General features: G+C 57.0%; 1 protein-coding gene across 12 annotated transcripts in view; it reads right to left on the bottom strand.

Moving 5' to 3' along the window:
- The window catches only part of MYO19 (myosin XIX), a 39,780-nt gene that overhangs the window by 3,143 nt on the left and 25,105 nt on the right, over positions 1–11,532 (bottom strand). For 7 of the 12 annotated variants that reach the window (XM_032498315.1, XM_032498313.1, XM_032498314.1 and 4 more), the window contains 12 exons: positions 11,324–11,408; positions 10,698–10,869; positions 8,018–8,234; positions 7,725–7,838; positions 7,293–7,469; positions 6,798–6,950; positions 6,265–6,372; positions 5,288–5,358; positions 3,539–3,642; positions 1,771–1,931; positions 1,519–1,648; positions 203–288 (listed from right to left, as the gene is read on the bottom strand). In XM_032498315.1, the coding sequence (XP_032354206.1) occupies positions 203–288; positions 1,519–1,648; positions 1,771–1,931; positions 3,539–3,642; positions 5,288–5,358; positions 6,265–6,372; positions 6,798–6,950; positions 7,293–7,469; positions 7,725–7,838; positions 8,018–8,234; positions 10,698–10,869; positions 11,324–11,408 (1,578 nt within the window). Of the gene's footprint in view, positions 1–202; positions 289–1,518; positions 1,649–1,770; positions 1,932–2,442; positions 2,549–3,538; positions 3,643–5,287; positions 5,359–6,264; positions 6,373–6,797; positions 6,951–7,292; positions 7,470–7,724; positions 7,839–8,017; positions 8,235–8,831; positions 8,906–10,697; positions 10,870–11,323; positions 11,409–11,532 lie in introns of those variants that run through there. The other 5 variants (XM_032498318.1, XM_014559228.2, XM_032498316.1 and 2 more) reach the window with 4 other exon arrangements.

The raw sequence follows: 11,532 nt of genomic DNA, 5'->3' as shown, positions 1-11,532 counted from the left end.
AAGTGTACAATTCCATGGTTTTTAGTACATTCCCACAGTTGCCTGTGCCACTCCCGCCGTGTCACAGCCGTCCTGCAGTGTGGGTGGTGCTGTGCCCACTTGAGACACGGGGCCACCCATCCATTCTGCAGTGGCGGGGCCAGCACTCCAACCTGGGTCCAAAACATCACTGCCCACCCCAGCTTCACAGGCCGGTACTCACTCCCCACCGCCGCCACGCGCGCTTGATGACCGTGGCGGCCGCGTGCAGCCTCTGGATGTGCTTCCGAGTCAGCCAGGAACGAATGGCTAAGGGGTTTGCCGGAAACAGGAAACAATAAAACGTTCGTTAGAGTTCTTGGTCACCCGGCTGCAGCAACACCAGAGCCACTGTGAAAGTCTGCACGAATGGCTGCCTGTGCCACCACGTAAGGTCAGGTACTAAAGCCAACACGCGAAGCAAACCTGGCTCTGAAAACCACCACTCAGACTGCCCAGGCTCAGAGACACCTGCATCGAAGGGGCAGCTGCCATGGGGTCACCTTGGGCTCAGTCTGGGGCAATGCCCGGGGAACAGGAGGGGTCTGAGTTGTCTGCCTCTCCTTTTTTGTAGGGGAGACCTTCAGTTGAATTTGCCTACTTGCTTTATGAATCCACGAATGGTACCAACATATAGCCACACACTAGTGAAGGTCAAAGCTGTCGGATGGGGAACCGAATGTGGCAATTTAAATTTTCTTCTCTTGAAATTTCAGCATTTTCTGATTCTTTTTGGTACAGTCCTATTCAGAAAAGGGGCTATTCCATTAAATACTAGGACATTTGGATTTTGCAAAACTAAAAAGTTTGAAGACATAGTAAGTCCCCTGTTCTCACCAACCCAGATAGTTCTACAGTATTTCCTTTTTTTTTAATGCCTGTACACAACAAAACACAACGTACAAAGGTGGTGCTGTCCTGATGTGTATGTAGTTTGACATCATATTGGAAAAATGGTTTTCCAATAAATTTAAAGTATTCTTCAAAAAGACTTCTTAGCTGGATCATAAGGATGGTCCATAATGCAGCCATGGCTCCAGCACTGTCAGCTATTTGGGTTGCTTCTAGTATTTTTGCTGTGTCGTGGTTCATACAGTCTGTTCCTTGCTCAATCAAATCTTGTCGGTTTTTACCTTCTCAAACTCGTAACAAGCCCGGGGAGCCCAGGTATTGATATGAGTTGTCAGGAAGGGAAAAAAGGCGGCAGAAATAGCTACCTAGGTCTGGGAGAGGGTAATTAAAGGCAGATTTTTAGCCTCTGCTACCTACAGAGCACCACTGAACTGGACACACCTCTGGGTGAGGGACCGGGAATTTGAATCCTGGCACACCACAGGGACGTGCAGGGACCATCTTGAGGCTGGGACGCAGCTTTGGCACATGGGGCTCAGTGAGGAGCATTTCAGAGGAAACAGGCGTCTGTGGGGTGGTTGCTGACGTGCTGACTGAGGCCCAGCAGCTGGCCTGGAGCAATGGCTGCGCGCCCGCACCCTCTCCTACCTGCCTGGATGCACACGGCGGCCCGCCTCCGCCTCTCCTGCTCACGGCGCCGGTGTCGCCTCCATCCCGCCTGGATGCAGCGGGCACACTGCTCCAGCACCTGGGCGCGCCCACGTTCCAGAAGCTCCAGCTGGGGGAAGGCACATCCACGGAGGTCCTCAGCCTCTCCTCCCCCTGCCCGGAGGAGGGCCCAGACCCTGGCCTGCCGAGGACAGCACGTGGCTGGCCACTGTGCATCCCAGATAAGCTTACCGTGGCGTCAGTCATGAACACCTTGGTCCTGCCACAGTGCACCGGCGCTGGTGTGGCCCCCGCTGGGGCAGCTGGTGTGGCTGCTTCCAGAGCTGGCAGAGTGTGGAGGATGTCCTGGAGGAGGGCTCGCAGTGTGGCCTGCTCAGCATGTGGAGACCCTTCTGGGGCAGAGGAGAGAGAGGTCCCGATAGTGCTCTGTCCTCTACACTTCTGTGGCCTTAAGGAACTGGTCTGGTCTCCCTTACATTCCGTAGGCTTCTTTCCTGCTATTCTTGCCTCTAACCATTTCTACCTCCTTCCTTTTTTGGAGGAGGCCAGAGGTGGCCCCCTTTTGTCCCTTGGGCCCCTGACTGTTCTGAGGCATCTGAGTCCCATGTAAGGCTGTGCCCTGGACTGGCCTGCAGCCTCCATTCCTGTGAGTCCTTTTGGGCAGGGTAGTGAAGGGCACTTGGCACCTGGCCCCCCAGGCTGCTCAGCCAGCATCTGTTTCCAAGGCCCCAAACATGCTGAGGGGCAAACAGAGCAGTCAGGCTGCCCCCTCTGGCCCTGAGCTCTCCCCGCCATGGACGGGGGAAGAGGAAGAACAAATCCCAGGCCCGTGGAGGTCCGGTGGGTCCCCCTGTCCGCCCTCCCGCACCTCGCAGGGCTGACTCCTGTAGAGGGAGGGTTTACCTGAGGGCTCTGACCACCTCTAGCTGCCCAGTGCCTCTCTGGGGACAGAGGCTGCCAAAGGAGATGCGCAGACGAGAAACAGCAAAATCAACCAGGGCCCAGGGAGCTTTGGGCAAGAGACACAGAACAGGAGAGCACACCATGGAGATGCGGGAAGAGAGAGAGGTGGGGAGAAAGGATGAAAGGAAAGTGACGAAACAGTGCCCGAGAGAGGGGAAAAACAAAGCAGAACTGTCCCACCTGGGTTTGGGTCCTGGGATAGTGCTGGGCGGGTGGGTGGGGCCCCACACCCTGTCCTTGGCCTCTTCTCCCTCCACCTGTGCCTGGGGCCTTCTCAGCCTCAGTGACGCCACATGCGACAGCCCCCCGAAGACAAGACCTTGCCCTTGAGGTTGAAGCTCGCAGTCGTCTCCACTGCATGAGTCCAGGGACCCGGAGTGCACGGCAGCACCGGCAGGGCTCAGCGGCCTCCCCGGACCTCTCTTCCCCACTGGCTGGGCGTGGCCAGTTCTATCCTCTCCATCTAATCAAATGCTGACCAATCTCTTCCCAGCATTTCCTGGCTGGGCCCACATCTCTAGCTTCTGTCTCCTCTGGTCAACCATGGGGCTCCTCCAGAGAGCACTGATGCTGGCGTCACTCCCTTCTTACCCGCAACTGCCTCCCATCTGCCCAGAGAATAAAGTCCAGCTTCTGTGACTGTGCCCTGCCTCTACCCCAGCCTCACCTCCCACTGTCCTCTGCCTTTAAGAGCCAGCGACATTGAATCCTGGAGCTCCTCACATACAGCTGTCTCCTGCCTGTAGAATGCCCTTCACCTGGCTAATCTCATCTAGCCTCAGACACCCCCTCCTCCAGGAAGCCTTCCCGCCGATTCATACAGCACTACCCACAGCACCTGTCCCTAACTCCGCCCGTCCACTTTCCCCACTGTTTAACTGTCTTCTGTTAGTCTGCTTCCGCCACTGAATTGAGAGCCATGAGGGCAGGGCTGTGTTTTATTCATCTCTGAAGTCCCAGCCCCTCGCCCTGAGATGGCCCAGGTAGGTGCTCAGGAAACTGGGTGAACAAATGACTAGCAAATGGGCGGCCTCACCTGAGTGCCCTTCATCTGGAGATGGGCTGTGGGGGTCGGGGGGTGCACGAGGATGGAGCCTTCTCAGTGACGCATACCGCTCCACGAAGGTCCGGTGAGAGACCCTGGAAGGCAAAGCAGGCAGAAGGAGAGATGAAGTGACTTCATCTGTGAGTCAGGAGTTTAATCTCCTCAACCCCCAGCCATGTGCTGCCCTGACCGCCCACTGAATGGATGACATTACTAGGGTCACTCGGCCAGAAGCCGGTGGAGGCCACTGTACGCCGGGCTGGCTCCTCCTGCGGGCTTGGTCCTCCCCAGGCCGAGTCTTGCTCTTTCACGAGGGGATTTGCAACCTGCTTCCTCCCGAGGGGGCTCGCCGGCCTCTCCCTAGACAAGCAGGTCACCCTACCCGTGCACAGGTGCTCGGCATGCCTGCCACCACTCCCCTCTGACCCCATGGCCTCCTCTGCTTCCTCCTGACCTCTCTCCTCCCCTTCACAGCCAAGCTTCTCTGAACAGCTGTATTTCCTCCTGAGTCTGGCTTCTGTCCCCAACACGGCAGCAGTGTGGCTCTCAGGGCAGCCATCAGCAAACACCATGCCACCAAATGCAGGTGTCAGCGCTCTGGCCTCTGGGCAGCAGGTGCCCCCCTGACCCCTTCCTTGTAGAGCTTGCAAGCTCTCAACCTCCAGGACACCCACAGTCTCGGTTTTCTCCTTCACCTTGACTCCTTCCAAGTTGTTGCTGGTTTCTTATCATCCACCCTCTCTCTAAACATGAGCATTCCTCAGGGAATGGCCACAGACCTCTTCCCTCTACCCCTGTGGTTTCCTCCTCGCTCATGGTGTTAAAAGTCACAGAGGACAGACCCTTACGTACGCCTCCATTTCCAATCTGACCCTCCCCCAAACCATCCACTTGTCTCAGACAAAAGCCTGGAAGTTCCTTCTGCAGCCTGGAAGTCTACAGCTTCTCTGCCCAGTACCCCATGGTCGGTTAATCCACGGTCCAATTTCTATCATAAGCCATACTCCAATTCTACTCAATTCTCTCCATTTTTCACTGGGCCACCATCTTGCCTGTACAATTGTAACAGCCTCCCACCTATCTCCTCCCTTCTCTCCTGGCCCTACATCCAGCCACATAGCATCCCTTCCTATGACGTCCAGCAGCTCCCACGGCACTCAGACAACTGCGGTCTTCACGTGGCGTACGGGCTCTGCGGGTGTGGTTTCTGCCCCCCTCTACCGTCCTCCCAGTTTGCTGTGCTCCGGTCACTTCAGCATCTCTCAGGTCCTAACCTGGGAACTCTGTGGTTGCTGCTCCCTGGGTCTGGATGCTCTCTCCTCCCCCAGGTCTTCCTAGGCCAGGTCGCTCCCCATAGGGCCCCTCCCTGACCAGCCCTGACCTAGTCTACCTAACGGCATTTTTTTCCTTTCCCAGCTCTGATTAGCTTTATATTTCTTGTTCTTGTTTCCACAGCAATGTACACCCCAAGAGGGCAAGACTCACCTTCCTTATTCACTGATACACACTAGAAACATATCAGTGAACAAGCAAGGTGAGTCTCGCCCTCTCACCTGCCATAAAACAGTGCATGGAAAGCGAGCCCAGCCTTACAGCTCTATGTCCACTTCTGGGGACCCGCCTCTCTCTCTCCATCTCCACATCCTGCTCTGGGCTGAGCAGGCTGTTGTCTGACCTGCGCCCCAAGCTCCACCTTGGCATTGGCCCTGACCCCTACTCTGGATGGACCCGCCCACTCACCGGATGGGGAAGCCGGCGGCACTGATATGGATGGTCTCCACGAGGCCACAGGCCTCCAGCTGGTTCAGGACCTGCAGAGGTGGGGAGACAGGCTGGGCACCTGCAGTGTGGGGCCAGCAGGCCAGAAATGCCACTCCTCCCTCGGTCCTGTTGGCATGGGACTGCAGGCTCTCCTGAGGCTCAGCTGATGGGGGACACTCTTTGGGCAGTGAGAAATCAAGAGACCCTGAGAAAATCTCGTTACTGGAAAGGGTTCTGATGGCCCCAGGTCCCCTTACCTGAAGCCTGGCTTCTAGTACAGCCGAGATGAGTGCCGGTCCTGGCTGTCTCACCACTCCCGACTTTGCCTCACAGTGCAGCCAACCCATTTCTACTTTTATTTACCTTATATTCTGCAGGCAACAAGTGAGTCACAGCTGAGGGGCAGGAGAAGTTATATCCTGCAGATTCTTCCAGGACCTGACCAAGGTCTTTACCACACAGCAGCGGCCCTGGCTATGAACCCTAAGGCCACGTCTACCAGTGACTGTGGGACACTCTCCAGCATCGTCCAGCACTCACACCTCATCCACATCCCTCCACATGGCAAAGGGCAGCTACTGGCCACGGAGTGCTTTTGTGCAAATTTTAGAAACTATACTTCTAGTCAGAAACTGCCATGCTGGGCCCGATCTGGTAGGTGACACAGAGTTTCAGCTAATCACAGAAGATACCCCTTCCTCTGGGCAGCCTGTCCCTCGTCTGGGCCCACGGCTTTGTGAGCAGAGAGTAAGATGCACTGAAGCCCCTACTCGCCTTCTATGGTTGGGCCACTGTGCAGTGCACAGACCACACAACCAGACATGACTGTCCTGCCAGAGCTGGGGAGATAAGCCGTCCCTAACGTCACTCCACTCGGAGCAGATGCCCTGCCTTTCACCCCTCCGGGGCCTTGGCTGGCTGGGGCCCCCCGAAGCAGCTCTGGCCCAGCGTGTTACCTCCTCCCGGTGGAGCGCCTGCGCCCGGCCCTGGCTGTTGGGCTTGATGCAGCGAATGTAGTGGGGCGTGGTGGCCTGCAGGACCTGCAGGAGCTGCTCCAGGGAGGCCTGCAGGAGGCAGAGACTGTGAGGGGCACCCTAGGCAGTGGAGGCAGAGTGTGCAAGGGCTGAGAGACAGCAGAAGCTTAAGATACTGGAGGAGGAACGAGTTTGAGCAGGAAGCTAGGGGACCAGGTCACAGAGGTTCTGGTAACCACTGCTCTTCCACAATCACCCTATCAGCAGGAGGTGAGAGGCCCCACAGCCACCCACGGGCCCCTCAGCTTCCTGTCACATCAATTATGCCCACAGTCCATCTGTCAGATTCCCACCTCTGACTTCCAAATGGAATTATCAGCTCTGTGCAGACCGGGACCATGTCTGCTTGACTCATCAGTGCTCCCCAGCACACAGCACCAATCCTGGGGGTGCTCAGTAAGCACTGGAGATGGGTGAGTGAACTGAGCATGTCTCCTCAGCACCACCAGACCCACCTTGAACTTGGACACCACGGTCAACACTGGGGCCCTGCTCTGGCCAGAAGGCTCCTCCTGGGACTTCTCTTCAGGGTCGGCAGGAAACAGCACCTTGAGCAGGGTGTCCTGGGATTGCTGCAGGAGCCTGGTCAGCTCAGGGGGAATGGGGTCCTACAGGAAAAGGACAAGGACAGCAGGTGAGGACAGGTGGAGTGCTACCCTGGGCTGTCCATGGGCTGTCAGCCTGGCTCACCCAGGCCCCAGAAGAAGGGCAGGGCCTGAGCCTGAGAGACTCAGAGCTGGTCCACTGGATGCCTAGAAGCCAGAGTGAGTGACACGGGTCATCTCTGGGCAGGTCATGCCCGATAGCAGAGACTTCAGACAGGTGGGCCCAAGAGCTGACCCTGGGTTCTGAAGGATGTTCAGGAGGGAGAGGTTGCACAACAGAAATGTCCGCACACGCGCAGCAATGACAGCAGCTCGCCTCCCGCCGGCTCCCACCACAGCCCTCACCTTGTTCTTCTCCACCAGGCCCGCGGTGTGGTACCGCACAGACCCCGCGTAATGCAGCACGACGAAGCTGGGCTCTGGGCTGAGCTTGTTGTGGCCCAGGCAGGGGCTGCCGGCCAGGGCGCTTTCAATGCGTGTCTGGAGCTGAGCTGCGCTGCTTGGCCGATTAAGGCGGCACTCCTGTGTGGGCCGGGATGCGCAGTCAGCCACAGAAGTGAGAGGGGCTCACGACCCTCACAGTCCCCACCCCGTGGACCCCAGGGGAGTTGTCACACAGGCATCACAGTGACCCTGAGACAGAGGGGACATAGGGCTAGCAAACCCATTATGCAGATGGAGAGACAGAGGCACAGGGAGGGCAAAGGATGGTCTTCAAGGTCCCAGAAAAGCCCAGAGCCCAACTCGGCGCTCAGCACACTAACTGACCCCCCCCACCTCATTTATGAGGGAGCAGATGCTGATGGGGCTCCCCTCGATGAGATCCAGACAGGTCTGGTTGTCCTGGTAGTTGACAAATGACCACTCCAGGCCCTCGACTGCGTATTCCTCCTAGGGGCAGACATCGGGGGTGGGGTGGGGGCGTGGCAGAAGGCAGCTGTGGTCTGAGGGCCAGATGGGCTATCCCTCGGCTGGCCTCAGCACCGCAGCATGTTCCAGAACGGCATCAAAGGAGCTAAAGGCCCTGGTCAGACCCTGGGAGACAGAAGGCAGGACCGCCCACCCCTTACCTGCTGAGCCCTGAGGTAGTGAGCCACGAAGTGCTGCTGCAGCTTCTCGTTGGCGTAGTTGATACACAACTGTTCCAGGCTGTTGTGGGGAAACGACTCAAAGCCGTAAACATCCAGCAGGCCTGCGAGGAAGGGGAGAACCTGTGGGGCCAGTGCAGGGAGGAGGCGGGGACTGGAGAACCACGGGAGTGCAGGGTGAAGCCTCATACCTGGCAGCCTGGGGACGAGGGTGAGGGAGCATGACCCCCGGCAGTGGGCATGGCCCCCCACCCCACCCCAGGGCGGCTCCCGTCTCCACCTCGCGCCCCACTCAGAACTCAGAGCAGGAAGAGGCTGAATGAGGTGTGAGGGAACCAGGTCCCAGGGGACATTTTCTGCATTTAACCCAGTTTGGATGGCCTGGGTCTCACCACTCAGTGGGTGCCTAGAATTCCACCATTCTGTGAGCAGATGTCACCAATCCCACTAACCTCTGAGCTTTACATCCTCCCCCATCTGACTATCCCACCCAGGTTCTGACAAGGCTATCATGCCCCCCAGGTCTCTTCTAATCTAGCCCTTTCTCCCCCTCCCCCAACTCCTCTCCTGAGACCAGAGCTGGGCCTCCAGGGAGAGAAGGGCCCTCATGGCCTGGGCACCACTGAGTCTGCCTGGAGAGCTGTGGACGGTCAGGCGTGGGCACTGGACGGGTGAGGAGATGGGTGCAGAGAAGAGAAAGGATCTGCCCGGAGCAGACCCAGGGTCCTGCCTCTCCATCCAGGTCCCTCCTGTCCTTTTTCTGAGGGAGGGCTCCGGGAGAGTGAGCCCCTGCTACCTATAAAAGTGGTCCAGGAGGCGGGGTCTGCACAGACGCTGCTGTTGATCACCGACACCAGCCAGTCAAACAGCCTGCAGGGGTTGGGGGAGAGGGGTCAGGCTGAGCCTGAGGGGTGGCACAGTTGCCCTTCCAGCCGGGGTGTCACATCTTGGAGGACCTGTCTTTGGAGCCTGACAGGTGAAGGGCTAAACCCTGTCCTCTGGTTTCCCGCCCATCCTGTCTCCACCCACTGCAGACGTAGGCTGTGGTGGTGCGTGTTCCTGGGCACACAGAAATCCGGCCTGCCCCCCAGCAAGACTGAGCACATGACTGACTGCAGCACACCTTGTTTTATGGTGCTTCACTTTATGGTGCCTCCCAGATACATTTTTTTTTTAAATAAATTGAAGGTCTGTGGCACACCTGTGTCGGGCAAGTCTATCAGCGCCATTTTTCCAACAGTGTTATTTAAAATTAGGTACGTTGTTCTTTTAGACACAAAGCTGTTGCACCTAAGGGACTATGATAGAGTTAAATGTAACTTTTCTATGCACTGAGAAATCAAAAAATTTGTGTGACTCCGGAGCTCAAGGCCAGGCCACATCCTTCCACTCGGTTCTGCACAGGTGGGCCCTGTGTCACCCGAGGTCGACAGTGGTATCCTGCACTCTGGAACCATCGTCCCTGAGATGAGATGGTTGCTGTACAACTTGGTGAAACATACAACACTATGTAAGGGGTTTCTTTCTGTTTCTTTAAGTAATTGCTCTAACCTTTTTCAATTCAGTAAATGGCTTCTATTTTTGCAACAGGGGCTTCAAATACCCATTTGAGGTACTAAAAACGAGTGACCCAGTGATACAGTGACCTGCTTGCCATGTTGGAATGTTCTATGATTAGAGGCTCACTCTGTCTGTGATCATCACACTTTATCTGCTAATTTTGCAATGACTTGACACAAAAGCCTTAAAAATTCTTGGCCTGAAATTCTGTCCTAAAATTAGCTTCAAGGGAGTGGGAACTGAGTCTCTTGCCGAACTGGGTTCAGTCTGGGCCCGGCTGCCCTGGGTCAGTTTCAACTCAGAGCATCCTACTCCTTCAGCAGTGCCTCTTAGGCTCTGAGCTCTTTGAGAAGTTCCTAAAAGTAGGGGGACCCCCTCACTAGGTGCCCAATTTCTCATAAGCATATGCGTGCAAGCACGCACACACACACACACATGTTCTGTCCTGTCATTTCAGAGAATTCTGGGCCCTGGACACCCTCAATGGCACCCTGAAGGATCTCAGCATGCAGGGTGAGAAACCAGCCTTAACTGCATGGCCAGGGGTGGAGATGCCCACAGAACCACCAGGAAAGGGCCAGGGCCCCTGCCTTCCACCTGCTCTGGGCTCCCACCTGCTGCACAGTGCTGCCCAGGACGGCGGCCTAAGCTCCTGGCTCCATCACCATCTATCAATTCCCCAGGTGACTATGAAGAGTATAGGGGCGGACGGAGACAGAGGAGCCCGTTCACCCACGGGTCTGTGCCTGGAGTTGGGAGGGCCCCACATCAACTCTGGGGCCTGCCGTGCCAGCGGAGAGCTAGGCAGGCATTCCTCACCTCTCAAGGTCAAGGCAGGCTCCTGTACTTTAATAACGAGCTGAATCTAGACCAGGCTGTGGCAACTTTCCCCACAGAGTACTCTGGAATCGAGGCCAAAGGCCTTGCTCAGGGAAAGCCCAGGAGCCACTCCCTGCTGTCCGCAAGGATCCGGGGAGCAGGGAGAGAAACCCGTCTGCTTTATCTGGCAGCCCTCACCCTGGGCCTGGCCTACTGCCTGCCAGTGTCTGGTCTAAGTCCGGATGGGGGGAGCCCAGGAGGGGGCTGGGCCCAGAGTGCTCACCGTGCATAGACTAGTTTGGCCAGACAGTCTCTGCGGGTGTCACATTCGGCCTGGGAGCAGGGCTTCCGGAACACCTGCTGCTGCCTGCCTGCCCTGATGGTTCGAATCCGCAGTGTCTCCAGCAGTGGGTCTTCTGGGAGCCGCAGCAGCAAGGCCGATGTCCTGACAGCGCCTGGGAGGCACAAACACTCTCCATCCAAACAGCCCTCCACACAAGGCACTGCGGACTCATCAGTGGAACCACGACCCACCCAGTGGGACAGAGTGAACCTAGGTGCTGGTGGGCCTGAGACTCGCCTATGGCAGAGGCAGGACTTGAACTCAGGACTTCTGTGTCTCAGTCCACGCCTCCATGTGTGGGATAAACCGCTTTACAAATCCTCCCACTCTCGTTTTCTTGTCTGTGGATGATGCTGCCCTTCCAGAGACAGGGTGAGGAGTAACTTCCCCAGGGCAAGGCCCTACAGCTGATGGCTTCAGGGACACATTCCAAATTTCACCCTTTGGCCTCCCTCCCACCCAATCCCACCAAATGTTGGCTCTTTTCTGGGCAGGGCCTGCCTCGCTCCCCAGGTGTCTACCCAAAGCCTGAGCTGCAGGCCCCCTGCCCTCGCCCTCACACTTACCATCATCCATCGGCCGGCAGGGCTGGGCCTCATCCCCGGAGTCAGCAAACCGGATGTTGCCGAGGTGCAGCAGTCCAGCTAGGGCCTGGGGGAGGGGGGAAGAAGACACAAAGTAGGTACCTTCTCAAGGGCTGGAGCCCAGCCTGGGAAAGGTCTGTCTCCTGCTGAGTATAATCGTGATAACAGGATAATAATGGTAGCTCTCAATT

This window comes from Camelus ferus, chromosome 16 (assembly GCF_009834535.1).
Source record: "Camelus ferus isolate YT-003-E chromosome 16, BCGSAC_Cfer_1.0, whole genome shotgun sequence".
Classification (NCBI taxonomy): domain Eukaryota; kingdom Metazoa; phylum Chordata; class Mammalia; order Artiodactyla; family Camelidae; genus Camelus; species Camelus ferus.
This window is presented reverse-complemented; position numbering and strand designations above follow the sequence as displayed.